Source organism: Peromyscus maniculatus, chromosome 2, assembly GCF_049852395.1.
Source record: "Peromyscus maniculatus bairdii isolate BWxNUB_F1_BW_parent chromosome 2, HU_Pman_BW_mat_3.1, whole genome shotgun sequence".
NCBI lineage: Eukaryota > Metazoa > Chordata > Mammalia > Rodentia > Cricetidae > Peromyscus > Peromyscus maniculatus.
This window is the reverse complement of record NC_134853.1, coordinates 70,884,355-70,910,035: the sequence shown is the minus strand read 5'-3', so window position 1 is coordinate 70,910,035 and position 25,681 is coordinate 70,884,355. Positions and strand designations below refer to the sequence as shown.

At 51.4% G+C, this 25,681-nt stretch overlaps 1 protein-coding gene across 6 annotated transcripts in view; it reads left to right on the top strand.

Annotated features, from left to right (window-relative positions):
• Window positions 1-25,640, top strand: part of Coro2a (coronin 2A) — a 58,659-nt gene extending 33,019 nt beyond the window's left edge. For all 6 annotated transcript variants that reach the window (XM_076564172.1, XM_042271152.2, XM_042271151.2 and 3 more), the window contains 10 exons: window positions 10,728-10,844; window positions 13,365-13,514; window positions 14,566-14,745; window positions 15,660-15,776; window positions 17,185-17,289; window positions 17,953-18,049; window positions 19,437-19,549; window positions 19,871-19,961; window positions 20,974-21,242; window positions 22,807-25,640. In XM_076564172.1, the coding sequence (XP_076420287.1) occupies window positions 10,728-10,844; window positions 13,365-13,514; window positions 14,566-14,745; window positions 15,660-15,776; window positions 17,185-17,289; window positions 17,953-18,049; window positions 19,437-19,549; window positions 19,871-19,961; window positions 20,974-21,242; window positions 22,807-22,938 (1,371 nt within the window). In that variant the 3' untranslated portion in view covers window positions 22,939-25,640. The remainder of the gene's footprint in view (window positions 1-10,727; window positions 10,845-13,364; window positions 13,515-14,565; window positions 14,746-15,659; window positions 15,777-17,184; window positions 17,290-17,952; window positions 18,050-19,436; window positions 19,550-19,870; window positions 19,962-20,973; window positions 21,243-22,806) is intronic.
• Window positions 25,641-25,681: the final 41 nt, after the last annotated feature.

The window sequence follows — 25,681 nt, the reverse complement described above, 5'->3', positions numbered from 1 at the left end:
TTAGCTAAGGCTGCGTTGGAGCAGTTTCAGTCTGTCGTTCACTGGCCCTGTTACTTTTGGGCCTTTGGGAAGGCGGCACATGACAGGGGAAGCGTGTGCCAGGTAACCCCGCTCACCCGTCCCCAGCAAGCAAAAGTCCACAGCCCCACCGTTCCTTTTGTTTTGTGAGACAGGATCTCCCAGTACAGGCCACACTAGGCCCACACTTGCAGTCCTCCTGCCCCAATCTCCTGAATGCTGGGAGATTCTACACCTCCCACCCCAGTCTCCTTGTGGCGGCAGAGCCCCAGGGATCTAAAGGCCTCCTATGAGGCCCTACCTCCTCAAGACTACCACATCCCAGTTACACCTCCCTGGGACCTCATCTTCAGCACAGACCTTTGAGAACCACTCCAGACCCAAAGTATAGCACTAGGAATAAAAGGTAATTGTGTAGTGCTGTAAACACGGATAATTTGCAAGTGCAGTTGAATGAACTCTTATCTTGTACGTGGCTTTCCAGTTATTGACCTTCGCCAAATTGTCGTGAGTGTTTTTGTGTGTGTGTATGCGTGCATGGTGCTTGGAAACAGTTATAGTTCTAACCCTTCACACCTAAATACTACCCATCAATCACCTACTGTAAGAACAGGACCATTCTTTTTTATAACTATTTCCTGGAAATTTAACAAGTTGTGATGGTATGAAAGCATCCAGTCCAAATTCCAATCCCGTTCATCATCACAACCCTTACACCGTTTTTTTCAACCTGATCTAGACTCCAGTTCAGGTCCCCACATTATATTTAATTGTCTCCTTGTCTTCTTTTAAGGATCTTAAATGTTTTGTATTTTGTAGATTGTGACCAAATTTAGATTGTCAGGCTATGGCCTCATGATTAGACTCATTTGTGTATTTGCAGCAGGAATATTACACACTCAGTGTTGTGCCCTTCTGGTTCGCTGTGGACAGTGGTGTCCTCTTGCCCACTGTTGGACTGCTAGCTTTGGTAAAAAGTGCCAACGTGGCACACATAACAGGGGATAGTTAGCCAGGCGGTGGTGGCGCACGCCTTTAATCCCAGCACTCGGGAGTCAGAGCCAGGCGGATCTCTGTGAGTTCGAGGCCAGCCTGGTCTACAAAGTGAGTTCCAGGAAAGGCGCAAAACTACAGAGAAACCCTGTCTCGAAAAACAAAATAAAAGGGGATAGTTATGAGCATCCTGTTGAAAAGTAATGGCCCGTGATGGTTGGTGAGCTGACTTGTGGGTAAAGGTGACTGTCATCAACCCTGGCAACCTGAGTTCAGTCCCTGGCACCCACATGGTGGAAGGAGAGAACTGACTCCTGGAAAACATCTCTCACTTCCACACATGTACTACGGCATGTGTCCAAACACACAATAAATAATAAATAAATATAATTACAAATATAAACAGAATATGTAGTCAATGATTTAAAAAATAGCATTTGGAAACTGGGCGGTGGTGGCTCACGCCTTTAATCCCCGCACCTGGAAAGCAGAGGCAGGTGGATCTCTGTGAGTTCGAGGCCACCCTGGTCTAGATCCAAAACTAGCACCAAAACTACACAGAGAAACCCTGTCTCGAAAAACAAAACAACAACAACAAAGTATACCTATAAATAAACAAGCCAGCCTTAGGAGGAAATTACAGAGCATTATTGAAGGACTCATAAAAGTTGGCATGAATAACTGGAAATATTTACCGTGTTCGTGAGTAGCCACTCAGTAGCTCAAGAAGAAACTTGAGCTGATCTGCCTGCCTCCACCTCCCCTGTTCAGGGATTTCATAAAGGCCTATTCCCCAGGCCCATACATTCTCCTTTCCTAAAATACACCCCCACCCCACCCCACTCCCTACCCCCCCACCCCCCACCCCCACCCCCAGCGTGTTTCTTGCTTAGGTCTCTGCCCTGGCTCCTCAGGGCTTCTGCTCCTCCCTCCCAAAGTTAGGAGGTCGAGGGAGGGGCAGGCTTTGTTGACTGCCACATTGAGTTGCTGACTCAGAGTTGGCGCTTGCAGATTTTTCATTGACTGAGTAAAATTACCTAACCATTGTTCATGCTGCTAAGCAGTGAGGTTCTAAAATGGCAGAAGGAAGGAAGGACCGGACAGAGCTATGGAGTGCTCAGAGGACAGTTCAGAACACAGTCTGACCAGAACTGATGAGCAGTCTTTGAAAGTGAGGAAGGAAAGAGCAAGCCCTGGAGAAGCAGATTGGGCCCTGTGGAAAGGACCTTGACTGCCGGGGTGAGACACGGGAAATGCGTTCTAGGGAGACGAAGGTTTACGAGCTGGAGAGGAATGAGTCAGACTTGCAGGCCACTGCTCGGAGAACTGTTTACAGGTCGGGGTAGAGAGGCCTGGAAGCTCCTCATTTGCTGCAGGGTTCTCCCGAGCTCTGGGCACTTCTAAAAGGTTCTGTCCATCAGACGGTCTGCATTCTTCACTAATTAAGGAGTTAGTTAGGGCAGGGGTGTAGCTGGGTAGGAGAGTCCACAAGGCCATGGGCTCTATCCCCAGAGCGGATAAAAGAAGACGAGCTGATTGGCTCCTGGTTTTTACTACCCAGATGCTTTCTAATTTGCATTTACTACTGATGAGAATGTCACCATGTTCAGTCAACGGCTATCAAGTGTGTGTGGTGGATGATGACATGGGATGGATAGGGAGGGCCTGCTTCACACAGGATGGTCCAGGAAGGCCTTCTTTAGGAGACGCCCCTAGACAACGGCTTGGATGATAAGAACGTGTTCAGGCGGAACCAGAAGCAAGTGCGAAGACCCTGAGTGCCTTTTGACTGTCTCCCCACTACCAATAGTACCGCCGTTCAGTGTCACGACCTTGGTGAGGGTGTCCAGGTCACCCCACAGACCCCTCCCTGCCTTTCCACGACCCAGCCACTCCTCACCACCTCCACTTCCTCCGTAACCCCTGACTAGTGTTGATCTGTTCTCCATTTCGTTACTCTTTGTCATTTGAAGGCTGTGTAGACAGGACTGCACAGTCCTGCAGCCGAGGAGTTTGAATCATTTGGCACTGGGGACTGACCCTGAGGCCCCTTTAGTCCATCAGCAAGCACTCCAGTGTAGCCCTAAGCTGCGCGCGCGCGCTCTCCCCCCGCCCCCCCCCCCACACACACACACAGACCCTACCTGAACTTGGCTGTTTTCACTCAGACACACGGTTCTCTGGACATCCATCTGTATGCTGCCTGGCCGGACAACTATCAAAAAAGGGACAGGACACCCCACGACGATGTGTGGGGGTTTTCAGAGAAAGTGGCCCTCACCTGTCCTTAATTTACAAGATTTGAAAATGAAGCGAAGCTTAAAATTTGAAGTTTAAAGCTAAATAAGATATATGACCTGGGTTATTTACGTTTCTCAAAGAATTTTCTTTTGGAAATGAAATCCCGAGGTGTGTTGTTTAAGATGAGGAAGGAATACTGCCACAAGGCTCCGGGTGTTCTGGCCTTGAGTGAGCAGAGTTCACTGTGGCTCTTTTATTTTCTTTTAAGGGATGTTGAGACAGGGTCCCTATGTAGCCCCAGCTGTTCTGGAACTCAATATGTAGATCAGGCTTGTCTGGAACTCACAGGAATCATCCTGCCTCTTCCTCCTAAGTGCTGGGATTAAAGGCAGGCACCACCATGACCAGCTAGCAGTTGCTTGCTTGGTTTGGTTTGGTTTGAGCCCTGGCTAACCTGGAACTCTCTGTGTAGACCAGACTGGCCTTGTACTTGTGATGATCTGCCTGCCTCTACCTCCCAAATGCTGAGACTACCAGAGCACACCGCCATACCTGGTTTGTTTCTTCCTTCCTTCCTTCCTTCCTTCCTTCCTTCCTTCCTTCCTTCCTTCCTTCCTTCCTTCCTGCCTTCTTCCTTCCTTCCTTCCTTCCTTCCTTCCTTCCTTCCTTCCTTCCTTCCTTCCTTCCTTCCTTCCTTCCTGCCTTCCTGCCTTCCTGCCTTCCTGCCTTCCTGCCTTCCTGCCTTCCTGCCTTCCTGCCTTCCTGCCTTCCTGCCTTCCTTCCTTCCTTCCTTCCTTCCTTCCTTCCTTCCTTCCTTCCTTCCTTCCTTTTGTTACTTTCAACATTCTCATTTGAGATGCTTTTCAGATAACACACATTATCTCTGTAAGCAGTTTTGGCTTTATAAGTTTTCTTGAAATTTCTTGACTCTCAGCCATCAGGAAAGACAAACTAGATCTTTAAGGGGGCTTCTCTATCTCCTCACATACCCTCAATTTTCCATGTGTGTATTGTCTCAGTTGCTTATCTCGATGAAGTATTTAACTGTTCACCCACTAAAAGTAGGAGCTAGGATGAAGCTGATAGAGAGTCCTTCCCTATCATACATGAGGCACTGGACCCAAACCCTAGCAACTTTCTCTCTCTCTCTCTCTCCCTCTCTCTCTCTCTCTCTCTCTCTCTCTCTCTCTCTCTCTCTCTCTCTCTCTCTCTCACACACACACACACACACACACACACACACACACACACACACACACACACAAACAAACACACAAGCGCGTGCGCGTGCACACACACACTTGGTAGTCTAGAAATACTGTCCACCCTGTAAGCCCAGCACTTGGAAAGCTGAAGCAGAAGGATCAACCCAACCTGGGCTACAAAGGGAGACCTGTCCCACAACAAAACTAAGCAAGCCGTCTCTTGATTTCAGTTCAAGGCGATTCTGAGTGGCGCTGCCTCTCTGTAATCAGTTCTCTGGGTGAATGCCCAAGACAGTTGCTGGATCATAAGCTAGTTGTGAACTTAATGTTCTCAGAAACTACAGGGTAGTTGTGGCAGCACACACCTATAAACCCAGTAAGCCAAAGACTGAGGCAGGAGGATTGCTGAGAGTTTAAGCCTGGCCAGATCACATAGCAAGAGCTTAGCTTCAAAACAAAACAAATTAAACTTTTCACAACTGTTTTTCTTCCTGGTGGGTAGGTGGATGGATATTGAGACAAGGTCTAGCACTGTAGCCCAGGCTAGTCTAGAACTCGCTCTGTGTCCCATATGGCCTTGAAGTAGAGGCCGTCCTGCTGTCTTGAAGAGTGTTGGACTTACAGGCATGAGACACCTCTAATGACCATGTAATTTCCCCCATTCCAATGTTGCATGAAAGCCACTTACATTGTAAACACACTTTTGCTGAGCATCTGAAATACAAATTTAACTGGACCTCCTGCTTTTTTCTTTTCTTTTATCTTTAGGGCAGGGCCTCCCTATGTAGCCCAGGCTAGCCTCAAGCTTGTTGTCTTCCTTGCCTCGTCTTCCCAGACTGAGATTACAGGTATGGGCCACCACCCCTGGCCACATCCAGTATTTCTGAGCAGACTCTAAAGGTAGAGAAGGGGACAGGAACCCACCTGGGCCCCATTCCTTAGAACTCAACAGCACAGCAGTCCTTTTCTCATAGGGGGTGTAGGGGTACTGTGCACGCAGGGGCCTCACCCACACTGCTGGGAGGAAGTTTTATCCCTTGTCCAGATTTGGTGCGGGAGCCCTGTGCGCCATAGATGAGGATCCTGGGTCTGGGTGTGACTAGAAAGCTGCCTGTTCTCTTGAGTCCCTGGGGCTGAAGAGCATTGGCTGTTTATGCCCTGGCTCCTCACTGGTTACCAGGGGTTGCAGCCGGGCCAGGCCCAGAGCACCAGGATTGGTGAAAGGCAACATAGCCCAGTGCCCTACTGAAAGTTCAGGGGAGGGCCCGGCTTGGGAAACGCCTGACCTTGTCACAGCCTCCTGTCCTAGGTGTTACCAGAGTGCTAGGCTGTCCCGAGCAGAGATTCGAGGCAAGGTGCCTCTCCCCTGTACATTGTACAGGGAGCCTGTGAAGGAAGGGCAGAGGGTGAGTTTCACAACCTATCCTGCAGCCTTGGCAACCGAAGCCTGCTGGGGTACAAAGGGGAATGGAAGGTGTGGGCAGAAACGAAACGGCCTGGAGCCTCCACACAGGGACAGAATGGGCTTCTGGGCCTGTACCAGAGCCTCCCAGGGCACTAGGGGTGTGGACTTTGGGTGAGTTATGGAGGAAGAAAGGAGAAAACAGGCAGTGCCAGGGAGGTAAGCCCTGGGACATTGCTACTCAGGGAGCAGATCAAAGGCGCCCCGGGCCTGAAGAGCAGATGATTCCCAAGACTGTGCTGGACTAGAGGTAATAAGAAGGACAGTCCACTGGGTTCTCAGAGAGAGACTGCTGCTTCTTGAGCCAGTGTAGGTAGTAATGCATCTGTGTTCCTGAGCACGTGTGTGTGTGTGTGTGTGTGTGTGTGTGTGTGTGTGTGTCTGTCATTCTGTCTGTGCCCATGTGCATATGTGTGTGTTTATCTGTGTGCATGTGTCTGTCTTTCTGTCCGTGTGTGTGTGTGTGTGTGTGTGTGTATATACATATGCATATGTCTGTCTCTCTGTATCTTTTTTGTGCATGTATGCAAGTGTATGCATGTGTGAATGTACATATGCCTGCCTATATGCACATACGTGACTGTGTGTGCATGCACATGTGTGTGTGTATATACATGTGTATATTGGTGGGTGAGTGTGTGTGTGTGTGTGTGTGTGTGTGTGTGTGTGTGTGTGTGTGTACGTGCGTGTGTACGCATGTATGCACATTTGTATGTGTGTTTAAATCTACCCCCAACCCCGGAACAGTTTGTTCTCACACTAAGTATATCCCGGGGCCCTGGAACATACCAAGCAACAATTAAAGTTGGGTGTGTTTTGGGTGTAGCCCAGTGGTAGCAGAGGCTGCCTAGCATGTATGCCACCTCGAGTTCCCTCCCCTGCACCCTACAGAGCTTTGGTTGGATAGTTGTGATGGGCTCAGATGAAGTGACACTGAATTGTGAAGTGTTGTGTCCCAGGCAAGTTCTCAGCCCATAGCTGTACGAGTCTCCTCACACCCCCACTACCAGTGAAGTTTTTGCTGCCCCTGGTCTGTAGAGAGAGAAACCAGGGCCCTGAGCAGAGCCCAGAGGCCCAGCTCGAACAGTAATGAGCAGTATCATGGGGGTGCGGGTCCGACCCCAGGAAGGGGAAGTCGGCCGAGAGTCGGCCGAGCCACAGCCATACTGCGTGATCCCCGCCTCTTCTTCCATCCTTGCCTCCCAGTCTCCACCTTGCAACGGGGGTGTTTGAAGCCGTTGGCTTACTGTTGTAGCCGTGTGCCTGGGCTCTGTGCAGCCCTCCCCACCCCTCCATTCTGCCTTGTAGGGATCTTAGCTTCCTGCCCTCTCCACCTGCCCCCTGGTGGCTCATAAGCCCCTACAGGCTTAGCAGCCTGCTCCTGTGACCGGCCAGGCTTCTCTGTGGTTTGAGAGTCACCCCAACATAAAGCTTGTGTCCCGTACACCAGAGGCCCAGCCCTGGCTGAGTGCTGATCTAATGGACAGAAGAAGGTAGAAATGGCCTCCTCATTATAAATGTCCCTCCCTGACAGGCTTTTAGTAGCCCAGTCAATCGCTTCAGACTAATGTCACTAATGCCTGGGTCTTCAGTGACACACAGCCAGCCCCTGAGGGTGTGGGAGGAGAATGGATTGATGGGACTTCTGCTCTGAGGACCCCACAGGAACTCAGCTCCAGTGGTCAACCCAGCCCTGAAGCTGCAGGCTCTGTGGGAAGTGAGGGTGTGGTATTAGTGGCCTCTTGGCAGCTTGCCTAGGCTTAGCCCAAGACCTGACTGACAATTAGCATTTCCTGAGAAACCTGCAGGGCAGAAATGAGGGCCTGGCTCTGGGCCAGGGAACAGAGATAAAGGCCTGGAGCAATCAGGCCTATAGCCAAAGATTCTATACTGCCATGCCCTTTGACCCAGGAAATGGTACAAGAAAAGGGAAAGAATGTAGGAAGGGGGGTCAGGAAACAATTCAGAGAAAACTAGAACTCCTCAGAACACAGGAAGTCCACTAGAGATTCACTTCAATTTGTTGGGCAGAGGCCTGGGCTCTAGCCTAGCTCATTCCTCTAAGTCCCAATGACCCCGGGAGTGTCCCTCCTCCAGACTGTGCTTGAGAGAACTGTGATCCATTAGTGATGCCTGCCACAGGTACAGTGTTAGAAAGCCTGGCCTGTAAGCTCACAGCTCCTGCACTCTGAAAATGTTTTGAACTTGTAGAACAAATATTTTGGCTAATCCTAGAAGGACCATCTTTTCAGAAAGTTCCATTTGTATTGTTTAAGACAAATTCTCATTTCACAGCCCTGGCTGATCTGGGACTTGCTAGGTAGACCAGACTATGTTCAGCCTAGGGACAGCCCTGCCTCTGCCCCCCAAGCGCTGGGATTACAGAAATAAATTCTTTTTGTTTTAATTGTCAAAGATATGGAAAATTGCTTAAAAAAAATAACAAAGATAGTGTGGTCACATAACCCCAGCATTTAGGGAGCAGAGTTGAGGATTAAAAGTACAAAACCAGCCTGGGCTACATAACAGGTTGAAAGCCAGCCTGGGCTACAAAAGATCCTATTGCAAAAAAAAAAAGGGAAAGAAGTTGATGATAGAAGAAGTCTGTGTCTCATCATCTGCAACTACAGCTGTTAGTGCATGTTCTTCTTCTTATTCCTAGCTTTGGGATCGAGATGATTGCAGGTGTGGCTGCTGTTGCTCAGCATTTGCTTCCGCTCCCCCCTCCCTGCTGGGCTCTCACCTGACCGTTGTAGTCCTACAAGGAGGAGATGGTTAGAGTGCCAGCCTGGCTCTTGCACATCCTTATTCCTGGGTGGTGGTAAGGAGTGAGCCCAGAGTCTTCAGCATGCTCGGCAGGGGCTCTGCCTCTGAGTTACAGTCCCTACCCTGTTTCCCGCTTTGTAAAATTTGGAGACCCACCAAGTTTCCCAGGCTGGCCTTGAACTTCCTACTTCAGCTTCACGAGCAGCCTTTACCCGGGGCTTGGCTTCATGTTTGTTTTGTCTGAACCATTTGAGAGTAAGTTACATGCATAATAACAATTTCCTTAGCATATTTCTTATTTAAAGCCAGTAAGTTTAACATTGCAATATTCCACATGAGACATTGTTTTTTCAAATGTGTCAGATAATGTCCCTAATGTCTAGAGAGAAGCCTGGTGGCATATGCCTGTAGTCCTAACACTCCACAAGCTGTGACAAGAGGGTTGCTGTGAGTTCAAGGCCATCCTGGTCTACAGAAAGTTCCAGGCTAGCTTGGGCTATAGAATAAGACTGTCTCAAAAAAAAAGAAAGGGAGGGAGGGAGGGAGGGAGGGAGAAAAAGGAAAGAAAGAAAGAATCAAAACAATAAAATAATAATCAGACCCAAAAAATCAAAGCTAAGCATGATACAGTAGGCCCGTCATCCTCATCTGCAGTCTCAGAACTCAGAAGGTAGTGGTAAGGAGGTCCAGAGATCAAGGTCATCCATCCTGGCTACCTGAGGAGCCTGAACCAAAAGAAGACATAGTCTCAAAACAACATAAGCTGGGGACGGGACTGGAGAGATGGCTCAGTGGTTAAGAGCACTGGCTGCTCCTCCAGAGGACCCTGGATGATACCCAGGATCCACATGGCGACCCACCGCCATCTAAAACTCCAGTCCCAAAGGATCCAGTGCCCTTTTCTGGCCTCCATGGGTACATGGAACACAGACAGACATGCAGGCAGAACACCCATACACACAAAATAAATGAAAATTTAAAATAATAATAAAAGCAGAAAGGAAAGAGGGAGGGAGGGAGGGAGGGAGCCACCCCCACCCTCGCACTGGGCTTCTCAAATGCAGTCATCAGGGTTTTGTGTACCAGGTACAGGGCAGGGCAAAACTGCTCACACACTGAACCCATGTCTGAACATCATCCAAGTGGGATCCCTAGGCAGTACATGCACATGTGAGTGACCATCTCACTGTGTTGCCCAAGCTTCCTTTGGATTCCTGGGCCCAAAAGATCCTCCTGCCTCAGCCTCCTAAGATGCCGAGAAAGCAGGCACATGCCACCAATGCCTAACTAATATCTGGTTTTATGTTTATTTGAGTCCAGACTGACTTCAACTCTTGATTTTTCTGCCCAGCCTCCCCCGTGCTGGAATCACAGGTGTGGGCCGCCTCACCTGTTGATAAGTAGCTCTTCATGCCCATTTCTTTCACTTAGGATAATGCTTTCAAGGTTCATTGACAGTGTTCCTTTTTCTGGCTGAATAATATTCCACCACATAACTGTGCTGCACACTGTGCGTTCTGCTTGTCACACAGTGGGCATCTGGGTCGCCTCCAATTTTTGGTTGTTGTAGATGGTGCTGCTGTGGATGCTGATGAATGAGTTTCCAATGGATCCATGTTTTCATTTCTCTCGGGGATATGTCTAGGAAGAGAACTGCCGGGTCACATGGTACCTCTTAGCATTTAACTTTTGAGGAACTGCCAGGCCATTAGCAGAAAGGACTGTACCACATTTGTTCCTGCAGCTGTGTGGGAAGGAAAATACCCACCCTGAGCACCTGCTGGGCACTGGGCCAGACCGTCCCCATGGTCCCCAGTCCAGCCTGTGAAACGCTCATTACACCCTCCACCATACCAAGGAGGACAGGAAGGTTCAGAAGAGTGAAGTGATTCCCCCAGGGTCACCCAGGGCGTGGGGAGGTATGCCGCCTTGGATCTGCCCCTTACGTTTTCCTGCTCTCTCAGTGATGACTGACTGACTGAGTGGAGAACGGGCATCATCCCTCCAGCCTTCCCTCCAATGCCTGTGACACTGTTTTGCAGACGGGAAAGTTGGACCCTCACTACCCCAAGGTCTGTGGGCACAGAGGGAACGTCCTGGACATCAAGTGGAATCCTTTTAATGACTTTGAGATCGCCTCCTGTTCCGAAGATGCCACGGTGAGGGCCAATGCCGTGCTTACGGGGACGGAGGCGGGGGATGGGGGGTGCATGCTGGGAGGAAGAAAGCAGGCAGGTTCCCAAGCCATCAGTGTCCAGGGCCCAGCCTTATCTCACTGATGGCTTCACAGGGAGGAAGTGAGAGGTGGAGGAAACATCATGGGTGTGTGGGACTTGGGGCCCATGATGCCGCTCTATGGGCCTCAGTTTTCCTCCCATAAAATGGGTGTAATACTTCTGCCCATCTCATGAAGACCCAGTGAGACTCATTCTCTGTGACATGCTGTGAGGGGACCAGAAATATCAGGCCATTCCATGTCACAGTGGATGAGTGAAGAACAAGGGAGAGTCTTATATAAACATAGACCCCAAAACACCCCAAGAGGCCAAGCCCACCCACACTCTGTGTTACTGGGGGTGATCTCAAACTCCTAGATTCAAGCAATCCTCCTGCCCCAGCCTCCTGGAGAGCTGAGAGCATAGCCATCCTTGCTACACCCCACTCCGGTGAGTTTCTGAGCTCAAATTCCATGCCAGAAGCACGTGCCTTATCCCCACGATGTTCAGCATCTTTATCCCTCTGGCACCTGCTTCAGAGATACAGTGGTTGTGACTTAAAAGGCCCAATCGTGAACAAATGAAGTATGGTGGTCCTGAGATCCAGCTCATCGGGTAAAGGGCTCCCCACCAAGACTGTCAGCCTGAGTTTGAGCCCCTCAGGTTCATGTGAAAGGAAAGAACTGACTCCCACAAGTCATCCTCAGACCTCCATATATACACAGTGGCAAGTGTGCGCCCTAAAACACGCTCAGTGAATAAATGAAATGTAATCAGATCCAGATAAAAGCCACAGTCGGCATTTCTTGTGACCCCACTGTGTTCTGACCACATCACACTGACCCCTCCACTCAGTCTTCCCAGCACCCCGACACGGCAGGGCATTTCTCTCATAGAAAAGCTGAGGATCGGAAAGGTACAGCAGCTTGCCCAAGGTCTACACAGCACAGGCCAGAGCTGGCTTCAGACTGAGGCCTCTCAGACTTCAGGGCCTGTTCTCTGCCCCCTGAGGGTGCCACGTCCCTCAAGAGAAATGACCACACGTAGCAGAAGTGAGGGGCTACTGGAAATGTCCGTGATGCAGGAGGCTAAAATAGCTCCTCATTTAGCTCAGGGCTGCCTGGCAGCTTAGACAAAAGGGAAAGAGAAATCATTATGGAAGGAAGCAGACTAGGAGGTAGGAGAGAAACCGAGGCAGAAAACTCTCGGGGCTGGGTGTGGTGCCCCATACCTGCAGTCCCAGCTCTTAGGAGGCTGAGGCAGGAAGATCTCAAGTTCAAGGCCAGCCGGGGCTGTATAGCAAGAGTGGCTCGAAGCAGAAAGTTCCACGTAGGAGATCGCTGAGACACCCAAGTATGAAGGGACTGTCAATCAAACCTGAGAATGCTACTGGTCTCTAACTAGTGGGGCTTCTGCAAGACAGGGGTGGGTGAGGCAGCATGCTGCCTCCTGATGCCTGCCCTCTCAGGCCGGCTCTGAAGATCCCCTGAAAGATATGCGGGGGGGAGGGGGGCGGGCAGAAATGGAGTGTTTTGTTGCTGTTGTTTAATTTGGGGTGTTTGTTGAGATGGGGTTTCACAACGTAGCCCAGGCTGACCTCGAACTTACAGTCCTCCCACTGTAGACCTCCTAGTGCTGAGATCGCAGGTGTGCACCACCACACCCTGCCTGATCTTCCTGAAATGTTTCTGGCCTGCTGCTGTCCCTTCTGGATGCTGGGGACTGGGGGGGCGGGGGGGGGGGGGGCGGAGCAGGACGATGGAGCGAGCCCAAGGTTGCAACAGACCTAGTCCATGTAAATGAATCCTTGTAAAGTACTCCCGGCTCAGGCTCCTCCTCCCCAGGAAAGGGTAGGTGCCACCTCCTTCAGGACACTCCCCTCCTCCATAAATAAGCCCAGAACCTGTCTCCCTCCAGCCCCACCCCAGGCTCAGCTCTGTGTGTCCTGCGGATGGAGCAAATAGAGTTCATGGCCTGATATCAAAACCAAAACCAGGAAATAAATGTCCCTGGGCTGCAAGCAAAGCCTCCTGGGAAACTGCGTGTCTTTGGGATATGATCTGATCACTGAGAACCCAGCAGAATGGAAGGAGCATACGCAGGCACTTCCTGAGCTCCCCGTCCCCAGGCTGCTCTTCCGGTGGCTCCTTCCATGACAGAGACCTTACCCTTTACCGTGGCAGCCCCCTCCCATCTTCAGTCCACCTTACCTGCTCACCTCAGGTCATGGGGATGGTCAAAGTCCCTGGGGCAGGTTTGAGAATGAAGCCTCCCTTCTGGTCAAGGTCAGCCCCGCTTGGTGGCGGACCCTTCGGAGGCCCCGGTGTTCCCTCCACGGGGTGCTGGCAGCAATGGAAAGCCACAACAGGGTCCTTCTGCCGGCCACTGCCTGATCCACGGCCGAGGACAGCAGCAGCCCCAGGATGTCCTCAGCTCACACTCCTGCCCGTGTCTCCCCTCCAGATCAAGATCTGGAACATCCCCAAGCAGCTGTTGACCAGGAACCTCACAACCTACAGGAAAGAACTAGTGGGTCATTCGCGCAGAGTGGGGTTGGTGGAGTGGCACCCCACGGCCGCCAACATCCTCTTCAGCGCTGGCTATGACTACAAGGTGAGTCTGAGGCTCCTGGACAGAGAAAACCACACACTGGCGCTTGTCTGGAAGCCTCTCTGACAGCCCTTGGGACTAGAAAGACTCAGGCAAGGTGTTGGCGGCCGACGGCTTCCATAGCTCTCCGCCATCCTTGTCTCTGCCTTCGCAGCCGCGTCCCTGTGTGCCCTTGCCTCCTCTCACTTATTTAGACTGAGACACCTCCGTCATTTGTTGTGACCTCGGATCAACTGACTACACCTGGTCAGACCTTGTTGCTAAATAAATCCCGTTGGAGGTTCTAGGTAGACAAGATAGGGCACACTTCACTCCGTCCACTGCACTTGGCCTCAGGGGCTGGACTGAGTCCACCGGACACTTTCCCATCTCTACCTAGTGCCCCGAGGCCAGGGGCCTTGGAGATCAGAACAGTTCCCAGCACTGGAGACTAGGCCTGATGCAGCTCATCTCTGACTTGTATGAGACTGTCTCGTGATTCGCCTTGGGTCTTCGTTTCTTAAGCCCCAGACTGGAGCTCAAGTGGGTTGGTGGGACCCTTGCCATTGGTCCACTCTTCCTCTGCTGACTCTGTTGGGATTGGCAGAGGCCCCTCAGGAACCTCTCAGACAGATCTAAAAGAGGCAGAGGCTGTTGGAAGGGTCTGGTCAGAAATGCTTGTTTATCTGTCCATGTGGAGAGTGTGTGCAGCTGTGTCTCTGGGGATGCTGCTCACACCTTAGGCTGTGGCCCCGGATTCCTTCGGCAGCCCTGGTGATGCACAGGAAGTGGGGTGTGCTGCTCCTGACTGACCCCCACACCCCAGGTCCTCCCAGCATAAATGTTTGGTTGCTCAGAGGTGGGTGGTTTTCTTCTACTCCCAGACAGCCTGACTCCCAGCATCCCCTGCTGCTCATACAGCCTCAGCCACGCCCCTCCTGCTCAGTGGCCTGGCTGCCAGCTGCACCTTCCCTCCTGGGAATACTGTGTTTCTTGCCGACGCCTGCTGCTGTGTGAACTCCGGGGGCTGGGTGGAGTGGCCACCAGTGCTCAGTGCCAGCACTCTGCCATGCAGGTGATGGTGTGGAACCTAGACACAAAGGAGTCTGTAATTGCAAACCCCGTGAGGACCATCACCTGTCACCAAGATGTGATCCTCTCCATGTCCTTCAACACCAATGGCAGCCTGCTGGCCACCACCTGTAAGGACCGCAAGATTCGGGTTGTCGAACCCCGACGAGGGATTGTCCTCCAGGTTGGTACTAGGCCACAGCTGGGGGCTACTTTCAGAATGAGTGACAGCCGGGCGGTGGCGCACGCCTGTAATCCCAGCACTCAGGAGGCAGAGCTAGGCGGACTTCTGTGAGTTCAAAGCCAGCCTGGTCTACAGAGCGAGATCCAGGACAGGCACCAAAACTACACAGAGAAACCCTGTCTCAAAAAACCAAAAACCAAAAAACAAAACAAAAAATGGATGACAGCATTGTCGGCGGCTGGACTCAGCCCCTGGAGGCAGCATCCTTAGCTGGCCTCCGCATCCTGGGGCTGTGGGGGACGTTGATATTTGCTGTATTCACTCTACAGATGAGAACACCGAGGCCAGAGAAAGGAAAAAACTATGTAGACAGGTGGGGGCTGTGAACCTGTTCTGGCCTCAGAGCTGGCACAGTGCCTCAGCTCTGTCACTGGCGGGGGTCAGGGGCCACCTTAGGACAGGCCTTTCTGCTTTCTGAGCCTCTGTTTGCTCAGAAGCTACAATGCATTGCATCCCTTCCTCACCGGAGCTAAACAGGACAATTCAAGTGTCCGCTGTGTCCCTCTGCCTCACTCAGGGCAAGTGATCGCTGTGGTTCTCCACAGAGTGGAGGGGTGCTGGCTGTGGTGGTACGTGTTGTAACCCTGAGACGGGAGTGAGGGTCCAAGGCCAGCCTGGGCTACATCTTGCCTGACTCTGTTCAGAAGCAGCTCTCAATAGAATGGGGAGATTTCACTGGAAGGAACGGACCCAGGACAGCTTCCTGGAAGAGGTGCCCAGTGGCTTCACAGATGATGAAAGGAAACCTTACAGCCGGGGTTGCAGCAGGAGCCAAGTGGGGTGCCAGGACTCCCACCTGCAGCTGGGAGTCCCTCCCCATAGCCCTCCAACGCTGACCATACTTCTCCCTCCAGGAAGCCAGCTACAAGGGGCACCGGGCCAACAAGGTGCTGTTCCTGGGGAGTCTCAAGAAGCTGCTCTCCACCGGTACCTCCCGATGGAACAACCGGCAGATGGCCCTGTGGGACCAGGTGAGGCTCCACCCACCCCCACCTCACTCTGCAGCCCGGCACAGCCCCCCTCCACTCCTCTGGGTACCATCTCATTCAGCCTCACACTCACAGTCAGCAGACAGCAGGGATGGGGCTGGGAATGAGCAACAGAGATGGGACAGTCCATCCGGCCACCCCTTGTGCCTCTCATCATTCAGGACAGAGGTGGGGTCCCAAGGGAGGCTCTGGGGAGGGGACAGCTAGGGAGCAGTAAGTGTGGCTAGTGGCCCAGTGTGGGTGGGGGATGAGCAATGCTGTTCTGCTGGTGTTTTGAAGAGAACAGAATGCAGGGCCTCCTGCCTGCTAGACAAAGTGATGTCTCCTTCTTCATTCGTTAATAAACTGGAAGGCAGACTTAGCTTGGAGATGAAGGCAGCGGGGACAGAGTTCAAGGTCATATTTTGCTACATATTAAGTTCAAGTATGGCATGTGAAAGCCCATTTACTGGAGAGGCGTAGGGACAGGGAGTTCAAGGCCAGCCAAAACCATCTCCAGTTCTCAATTTTGAAAGAGACTTGTAGATGTAGCTCAGTGTTTTCCTAGTATTATGAAGCCCTGGGTTTGATTTTCAGTGCAGGAAAAAGAAAGAAAAAAGAATTCAGGTGTAGTAGGTCATTTTTATAATCCCAGGCAGAATTGCTCTGAGTTCAGGGCTAGCATGGGTTACAGGGTGAAACCCTGTCTAAAAAAAAATTTTTTTAAGACTTGTTAAAGCCAGGTGGTTATAGAGCATGCCTTTAATCCCAGCACCGGGGAGGCAGGGGCAAGCAGATCTCTGAGTTCTAGGCCAGCCTGGTCTACAGAGCTTGCTCCAGGACAGCCAGGGCTACACAGAGAAACTCTGTCTCAAAACCAAACAAAACAAAGACTTTTGTTAAGACAAAATGCTGACATAGATACACAGATGGCTGGGGCGGGGGCGGGGGGGGGGGGGCTAAGAGCACTTGTTGCTCTTGCAGAGGACCAGGCTTTGGCTCCTAGCATCCCTGTGGCCGCTCACAGCTGTAACTCCAGTTTCAGAGCGTCTGGCACCCTCTGCTGGCCTCTTGGGCACTGCGTGTACATGGGACACAGACTTACATGCAGGCAAAAAAAAAAACCCATATTCGTAAAATAAAATAAAGCCGTTTTTAAAGGCTGACAAAATAGGACAGCCAGTCAGTCCTGCCTTTAAAATAACCTTCCCACCAGAGAATAATTCACAGATTGGTCTTGAGAACGAGGAACGAGGACCTCTTTCCAAAACATGTACAGGATACAAAAAAGCAAGCTTTCTATCTCATATGCCAACACCCACTCACTCTGGGACGCACTCGGGCCCAGGGCAGCACCCCTGGGGATTCCGGGAGTGACCCTCGTGTCCTGATGGTCTCCCTTCCCTTGCAGGACAACCTTTCTGTGCCCCTCACGGAGGAGGACCTGGATGGCTCCTCGGGTGTGTTGTTCCCCTTCTACGACCCGGACACCAGCATACTGTACATTGTGGGGAAGGTCAGCCTGGCCCAGGGAAGGGGGGGGTTGGGGAAGCAGCCCTCTGGACCCCTGATACGAAAGGCAGAACTATCCTAAGCTTAGCTCTGTGGATGCTCAGAAAACAACCTCGGGTCCTTGGAGGTGCAGGGTGGAGACAGGCACTAGTGGCCAGCCTCTTCCGTGAGAGAATATCCACCCTCCCTTCCTAGCTCCTTTGATGTGACCCCCACCTACCTAGCTTATTCCTCACAAATTCCTGACCCAGGTGGTAGTTCTCAATAGGGGAGTCTTTGGATTTGAAGCAGAATAGGTCTTCGTGGGTGGGGGTGTCCTATATCTAGAGCCTCTGTTCCCTTCTCAGGGTGCCAGGAATGGCACCTCCAAGTGACTCTGTCAGTGAGAAATGCCCCCAGGGCTCAGAGCCACAGGATGGTCTCTGAGGCCAGGCATCCTGACTTCCTCAGTGGTTGTCACATGGGAGTGTTCCCAGGGCTTCTGCACTAGAGGGACATGGGTGGGCTGGGGTTGCTGGTCACGGACGTAGCCTTAGGCTCCCTGGTGTCCCTATATGAGATGGGTCCGTCAGCTGTCCACCCTGAAAGTCAGGCTCTTACTGCTTGGTCACGGGCGCCAGTGAAACACTGATGGCCGGGCTCTGACCCTCCTGGTTTCCCTCCCCAGGGAGATGGGAACATCCGATACTATGAAGTGAGCACTGAGAAGCCTTACCTGAGCTACCTGACTGAGTACCGTTCCTACAACCCACAGAAGGGGATTGGTGAGTGGGACCCCAACGCCATGGAGGGTCAGGGCACCAGGGCTGGGCCTTGGTGTGGAAAGACATTAGACAGGAAAGGAGATAGCAAAGGGGTGCCAATGCGCGGGCTGTATCCATCTGCTTCTTGATGTCTGTATCGGCACCCCAGACTGGAGGACTATGACAAGCAAGGCATGTTGGGACTCTTGGCTCTGGAAGTTCAAGGAGCTGCCTCTGGTGGTACCTCTTGTGTCACCAGATTCCTAAGACAGTGCAAGGCATTTGTCAGAGGGAGGCAAGAGGATCAGGAGTTCAAGGTCATCCTCATCTATATAACAAGTTTGAGATGATGGCAGGCTTCTGTGGGACCTTTCAAATAAACAAAAGAAAGAAAAGAAAAGAAAAGAAAAGAAAAGAAAAGAAAAGAAAAAGAACTGGAACAGCCATAATAGGAGCATTTAGAAAGCCAGATATAGTGACACATGTCTGTAATCCTAGGCCTGAGTATCAGGGAGTTTATGACCAGCCTGGACTGTATAACAGCAAGACTCTGCCTCAAAACACCAGCAAACAAATTAGGCTTGGTGTTGTGGTACACATCTGTAATCTGAGCACTCAAGAGAGGGAAGTGGAAGGGTCAGGAGTTCAAGGCCATTCTCTGCTACATAGCAAGTTTGAGGCCAGCCTTGGCTCCATGAGCGCCTGTCTCAAAAATAAATAACATAAAATAGAAAATAAGCATTTAGATTCTCGGCCTATGAGGATGGAAGTGGGGACCTTTGAGCAGAGTAGACCATCTTTAGGATCCAGCTAAAATAACTAAACCCAGCCAGGCGGTAGTGGTGCACACCTTTAATCCCAGCACTCAGGAGGCAGAGCCAGGCGGATCTCTGTGAGTTCGAGGACAGCCTGGGCTACCAAGTGAGTTCCAGGAAAGGCGCAAAGCTACACGGAGAAACCCTGTCTTGGAAAAAAAAAAATTAAACCCTGGGGCTGGAGAGACAGCTCAGTGGTTAAGAGCACTGGCTACTCTTCCAGAGGACCCAGGGTTCAATTCCCAGCACCCACAAGGCACCTCACAACTCTCTGTGACTCTAATTCCAAAGGATCTGGCACCCTCACACAGACATGCATACAGGCAAAACACCAATGCATATGAAATAAAAATAAATCTTTTTTTAAAAAATTGAAACTTGAAGGTGGAGGCCTGGTTATGAAATCCTTCAGCTCTGTTTCCCAGCTCAGGGCCACCCGGCACAGGTGATGTTCGGGAGCTGTTGGCTGAGGGGAGATGACGGGGGAGGGCCGTCTCTGATCACAGGTGTGCAGTCTGCCTTTGCCCTCCCCGCTGGGTCTCAGCTCTAAGCCAGCCAGGGTTTCTCATCTCTTCTTGGCCATCTGGCCACAGGTATCATGCCAAAGAGAGGTCTCGATGTGTCTTCCTGCGAGATCTACCGCTTCTACAAGCTGATCACAACCAAAAGCCTCATTGAGCCTGTGTCCATGATTGTACCCCGCAGGGTAAGTGTGGTGGGACTGTCGGGGGGGGGGGGTGTCCACCTAGAAGAACACAGACCCCAGATGTCAGAATCCGAGATCCGAGGCCCGTGCTGTGGGGGTGTGATTGAGGGTGGTTCCTGCAAGGGAAGGCCCTTCTTCTCCAGGTCAGTCACACAGCCCTGGAGCCTGAAGCACTGGACCTCGTCCGGCTTCTGCCCCTGAGCTGCTGTACCTGTGGAGGGCCCTTGTTTTCTGGCCCGCTGGGCTCCTCACTCAGCAGGGGTCAGGAGAGCCAGACTCCAAGGCTCAGCACTGCCCTCACTGTGCCCATTTCTCCTGCAGTCCGAATCCTACCAAGAGGACATCTACCCACCCACGGCAGCAGCCCAGCCCTCCCTGACAGCCCGAGAGTGGCTCAGTGGAATGAACGGAGGTGAGGGAGGCGGGGAGCAGGCCGCTAGGTAGGAAAATGAGTCCCAGAGGTCCCAAGTAGCTGAGGGGTTTGGCCTGGATTTTTATTTGACTGTGCCCTAGAGGAGAGGCCCTTGTCAGCCAGCTCCCAGTAATTGTATATATATATATATATAATCTCCATATATTCCACCTAGTCCCTAAACTACTCCTGATCAAAACATGTCACTCCGTAGAAAAACTGCCATTGTGACTATGCAAAGTATCTGGGTGGCGCATCCACACTCCTTCCCATCCTCACCATTTCCTCTGTGGTTATTCTGTGACCCAGGATTCTCTAGGCAGCAGACCACTGTCTGACCCAACTCTGTCCCAATCCTGCACAGGCTCCCTCCACACCCCCATACCTCCACAACACCCCCACTTCACTACATGCATCCCCAGAGCATGGGAGGCCTCCTACTACAGTGCCCCTTCCCAGTTATGTGTGACCCTTAGGCAGCTCCTGTATGCACACACACACACACACACACACACACACACACACACACACACACACACACACACACACACACACACCATCTCCTCTCTGTGTCAGCAAGACTTTCCTGAAGATGTCAGAAAAAATATTGTGCTTAATAGAGGACACTGTGGGTGAGCCTCTCCTTACAAAGCAAAGACAAGGCCGGGCAGAGCAGCAGCTCATGCCCTCGGGAGAGAGCTGAGGCAGGAAGATTTTTAAGTTCATGGCCACCTGGAACTACAGAATAAGACCCTGTCTAGCTGGGAGAGAACAAGGACAAGCAAGTTTCATTTGAGGAGCCCAGGCACCCAGATGCTCCTCCACTGTATGTACTGTGCTATTCCTACATGCTAGCTTCCCTTCCCCACACGTGAGCTACACATGGTAGTACCTGATTGCCCGGGCATCTACAGTGGTATGTCTCTAAGTGCCTGCCTGTGTCCATGCCCTCCCCAAGCCCATCTACTCATGGCCGCTTATCCCTCTTCATAGCCTTCTCCTTCCCTTCCAGAGCCCATCATGATGTCCCTTAGACCTGGCTCCGAGCTGCTGGACGCCCAGCCACTGCCTCCAGAGAGACTCCTCTCTAAATCTGTGGTCCAAGCTTCACCCAGACCCTTGGAACCCGTGGCACAGCTGGCCACCGAGGATGGCCAGACACCCTGCTCTCGGCCGGAAGAAAAGGCACCAAAGTGGGCCACGGAGCAGAAGCTGGAGAAGTCCTGGCTCACCAATGGCTTTGATGTTTTTGAATGCCCCCCACCAAAGACAGAAAATGAGGTGGGAGGGGAGAGAGGCCCGCAGGATGGGAGAGTGTGGTGGGCTGGGAGGGAAAGAGGACAGAAGGGTGGCCCGCTGGACTGACTGCTTGGCCTGGACCTTAACTCAAATTTAGTCACCTCATGGGCTCTGAGCAGCAGCCATATACCAACCAAGATGATGGACGTGCATACAGTGGTGGGGACAGTCTGTGAGATGCCCAAGCTATGACTTGGTGCCTTTATGGCCCTGGTACTGGCACTCTGGGATTTTGAGGCCTGATTTTTAGAACCAGTACATATTTAGCATCTGCTGTATACCAGGCTGGTATAATAGTTACTTTCATATGCTGTGGACAGAATGCTAATGTGACAGTTTCGGCTTCAGTTTCCACACCGCCAGAGGAGGTACTAACATTGCCACTCTCAGAGATGGCACAGACATGTTGGGGAAATAACAGAGCCCCTCAGGGGGTGCCCAGCCTCTAATGGCTGTTGGTGCAGGGGTAACAATTATGGTAAAGGCTTAGTTTTCACTTCCCAAAAGAGAAAACTGACTCTTAGGGCAGGTGAGGTAACCTGTTTGCATTAGCAACTTTTTGCTGTTGCTGCTGTGATAAAATACTTGACAGAGGCCATTTACATGCAGTTTGTTTGGGCTCCCAGTTCCAGGGCCCAGTCTATCATGGTGAGGAAGCCACGATAGCTTAGGGCAGGAGCTTAGGGCAGCGGCGCACACTGCATCTGCAGTCAGGATGCAGAGAGATGAATGAATGCTGATTGCTCAGCTCACGTTCGCCTTCCTCTTCAGTCCAGGACCCCAGCCTGTGGGATAATGCCACCCCCAGTTAGGGTGGGTCTTCCTGTAGCTAGAGTTTTCCTGCCTTGCCCACAGTCAGGACAAATCTTTGTCACGCACCAGTCCCACAGCCGCTCAGACCCAACCAAGTAAACACAGAGACTTATACTGCATACAAACTGTATGGCCGTGGCAGGCTTCTTGCTAACTGTTCTTATATCTTAAATTAACCCATTTCTATAAATCTATACCTTGCCACGTGGCTGGTGGCTTACCGGCGTCTTTACATGCTGCTTGTCCTGGCGGTGGCTGCAGTGTCTCTCCCCCCTTCTTCCTGTTTCCCCAATTCTCCTCTCTCCTTGTCCCGCCTATTCTTCCTGTCTGGTCACTGGCCATCAGTGTTTTATTTATATAGAGTGATATCCACAGCATCTTCCTCTCTGTTAACCCAGTCTAGAAACTCCATGGGTGATTTTAGACCCTGCCAAGTTATTCATATTAACCACACAGTCCAGTGGTGGTGAAAACCCACGTTTCCATACGTTGGGCCCAAATACCCTTTGCTCTACCCCTCGGGGGACCTGGGAAGGAGAGATAGGACACAAATACATCTGAACTTTATTTATTGGGTAAAGTGAGCAAGGCTTTTATGACAGAGCCGAGCTATGACCTGTCCCTTGATAATTTAACCACTCTCGAGTCAAAAAATTGATTGCGGCTCAGCCTTTGGGCGATTGCCCATCCTGGCCACCCAGGTGACCTTGACCTCTGCCCTGTGCTTCCTCAGCTGCTGCAGATGTTCTACCGGCAACAGGAGGAGATCCGGAGGCTCCGGGAGCTGTTGATGCAGAGAGAGGTTCAGACCAAGCAGCTGGAACTGGAGATCAAAAACCTGCGGATGGGCTTAGGACATTTCTGAGCAGAGGTCTCCGCCACCCTTGCCCTCAGGGACATCACTAGGCTCTGTGGGGAGGTCCAGACCAAACCATAGGTCCCCGAGAAAAACCACTATTTCTATATTTTATACCAGAAAACAAACTTCTCAGTCGCTGAAAGAGATCCCAGTGGGACATGGTGCCGCTTTCCCGTTGCCTTCTCCTGTTGCGGTTGCTCCTGCCTTGGCTGGTTTAGATTGCACCCTGCCTTCTGCTGAATTCTGGTTTTAAGGGTTGGTGAGGCACTCTGACCTCCCAGAGGGGAAAAGCTTGGTAGAAACATCTGGAAGGACTAGATAGGTCAACCTGCCTGTGGTTTGTAACTCTGGTCATAGAGTAGGGGGTGGTTTTGGTCCATGGTCTCATTCTGACAGATGTTCCCCGTCTCCATCAGCCCACTTTGGAATATGTACTTTGACTGCTAAATTATCTTTTAGAAGTTTGAAAACCACTATCTGGATTAATTCCCTCGTTCTATAGGTGAGGAAGCTGAGGCCCAGAGAGAGAGGCACGTAAGATCTGTTTCCTGGCAGGGCTGAACTGAGGTCCTGTCCTTCTGGGTCCCCACAGTAGGAATCCACTGGTCTCTGACCTCAGCTGTGTCCGGACTTCCCTGGTGACCTCTTGCCAAGTACTTCTCTCTCTGGTCTCAGTTTTTCCATCTGAACAAGGAGGAAGTTCCAATGAGCTGCCCACTCTGTGACTTGCCACCAAATACTTGATTTTGACCATGCCTGTGGGTGGATGACCTAGGCTTAATGAAGAAACCCACGCTGGTGCAGGGGCTCAGTCTGAGAGGCGTGAGCGAAGATGTGGCCCAATTCTAAACCACAGACAGGTGGCCACACCCATCCTTCCAACCAGAATCAGCCAGCTGGGGGTAGATAGTTCCACAGGTGGGGACACCGACCTGTGTCCATGTCTGTTGATTTCAGAGCCTGCCTCCTCCAGGGGGGCAGATGGAAACTTCCATCCAGGTTATCCAAAGGCCTCTGAGAAGTGGGGCTGTTGGGGGCACGGGGGAGCGGGGGCAGCACGGGATGTAGCCAAGCCCTGTGACCACCCACCAGGAAGGGCTCTGGTTGACTGCACTAGGTGAGAAAGTGGGAGCAGACCGCATCTGGTCTGAAAGCCTGTGCCCTCCCTTGTATGTCCTGTGCCCTGTTCTGAGGCTCCTCCTTTCGTGGTGGTCAGGACAGCAGCCCAGCTGGTGCCTGAGAAGAATTTGGGACAAACCTTACTTCCAAAGCTCTCCAGACACACACATCCTCGCTCCCCTCTGGACAGGCGATGTTTTCCCCATCACACAGGGTCACTCTGGAACTCAAGTGGGATTTGCAGGAGCCACCCAGATTAACAGACTTCAACCCACTGTATCTATTAGCATCCCTTTAGCTGGACATAGGATGACCGTCTGGTCAGTGAAGTCAGTGCTGACTTCAGTGGAAAGTGTGGCCCTCTGGACAAAGCTGCCCAGGTGACTTCAGTACAGTGGGGATGGAGACGCTTCGGGCTGGTCTTCTGCATGAGTAGGACAGTCCCAAGACTCCCACATGGCCCTGCCCCTCCCCATCGTGGCTGTCTGCACACGCCAGAGTCCTGTGCTCCATGCATCCATCATCACTAGACTGGGGCTCTATCCCCGACAACGGTGAACCGGCTGTGCTGGCCTTACTTGTCCTCCCGAGAGACAGGCTAAGTCCCAGTTGTGGATGGGACCTGGAGCTCCTGGACTGGGGCTCCCGCCTTGCCTTTGTGACTAGTAGTGCATCACAGTTTGTACAGCTCCCAACCCCACCTCCAATCCCATGTTCAGAAAGCAGGACAGCCTCAGAGTGAAGAAACCAGTCCAAAGCTGCCACCTATGTGTGGCTGAGGGGGAGATCCACAGAGCTTTGCATCACGTCTCTGTACAGTCCCTCCCACCCTCACCCCAAGAAAAGCTCTCCCTACGGCAAGGGACCTAGACCCAGACCTCATATTCTAGAACAGGTCACAGGTGGCTATGAACAAATTTATTTGTTGTTTTTTCTGTGTTTTTTTTTTTTTACATCTAGAATAAATTATTTAAATTATTTCATAGCAAGGGAGAGGGATAGGTAATTTTTATCAGATATTTTTTTAAAGTCATCTTTTTTTTAAGATTATGTTTTTATGTTCTTGAGTTGAGGGAACAAGAGTGCCCACGAAGGCAGTGTCCACCCAGTGGCAGAGCAACTCCTCATCTCCGTAGTTCATGCCTTGGGAGCTTCCTTTCTGTTGACTCAGGAACTTAGTGTGGATGAGGAGAGCGCTCGAGAGGAGCAATTGGCGGGTACCCACCTTAGCTCTAGAATAATTCTGCTTCCTGGAACAAAACTTGAGGGCGTGCCCTAGAGGGAAACAGGAAGTGAGAAATCTATGCTTTTCTTATGAAACCGTGCCTGAAGCCGTTTGAATGATTGTTTTAATGTTTCTTAAATTCCTTGTACCTTTGTAAAAAAAAAAAATTAAATAAAAGTAAAAATAGATGCAGAATTGTGCAATAGAAGAATATAACAATCAACACTGGGTGGTAATTCCCCCCCTGTAATCCGAGCGCTTGGAAGGCTGAGGCAAAAGGATTGAATTTCAGTCCAGCCTGGACAAAGAGCGTGAGACCCTGCCTCAACCAAAATAATAATAAAACACCAACTTGATATTGTGATGCATGGAGATTTCCTTTTGTTAATTTGCCCTACAAGTACC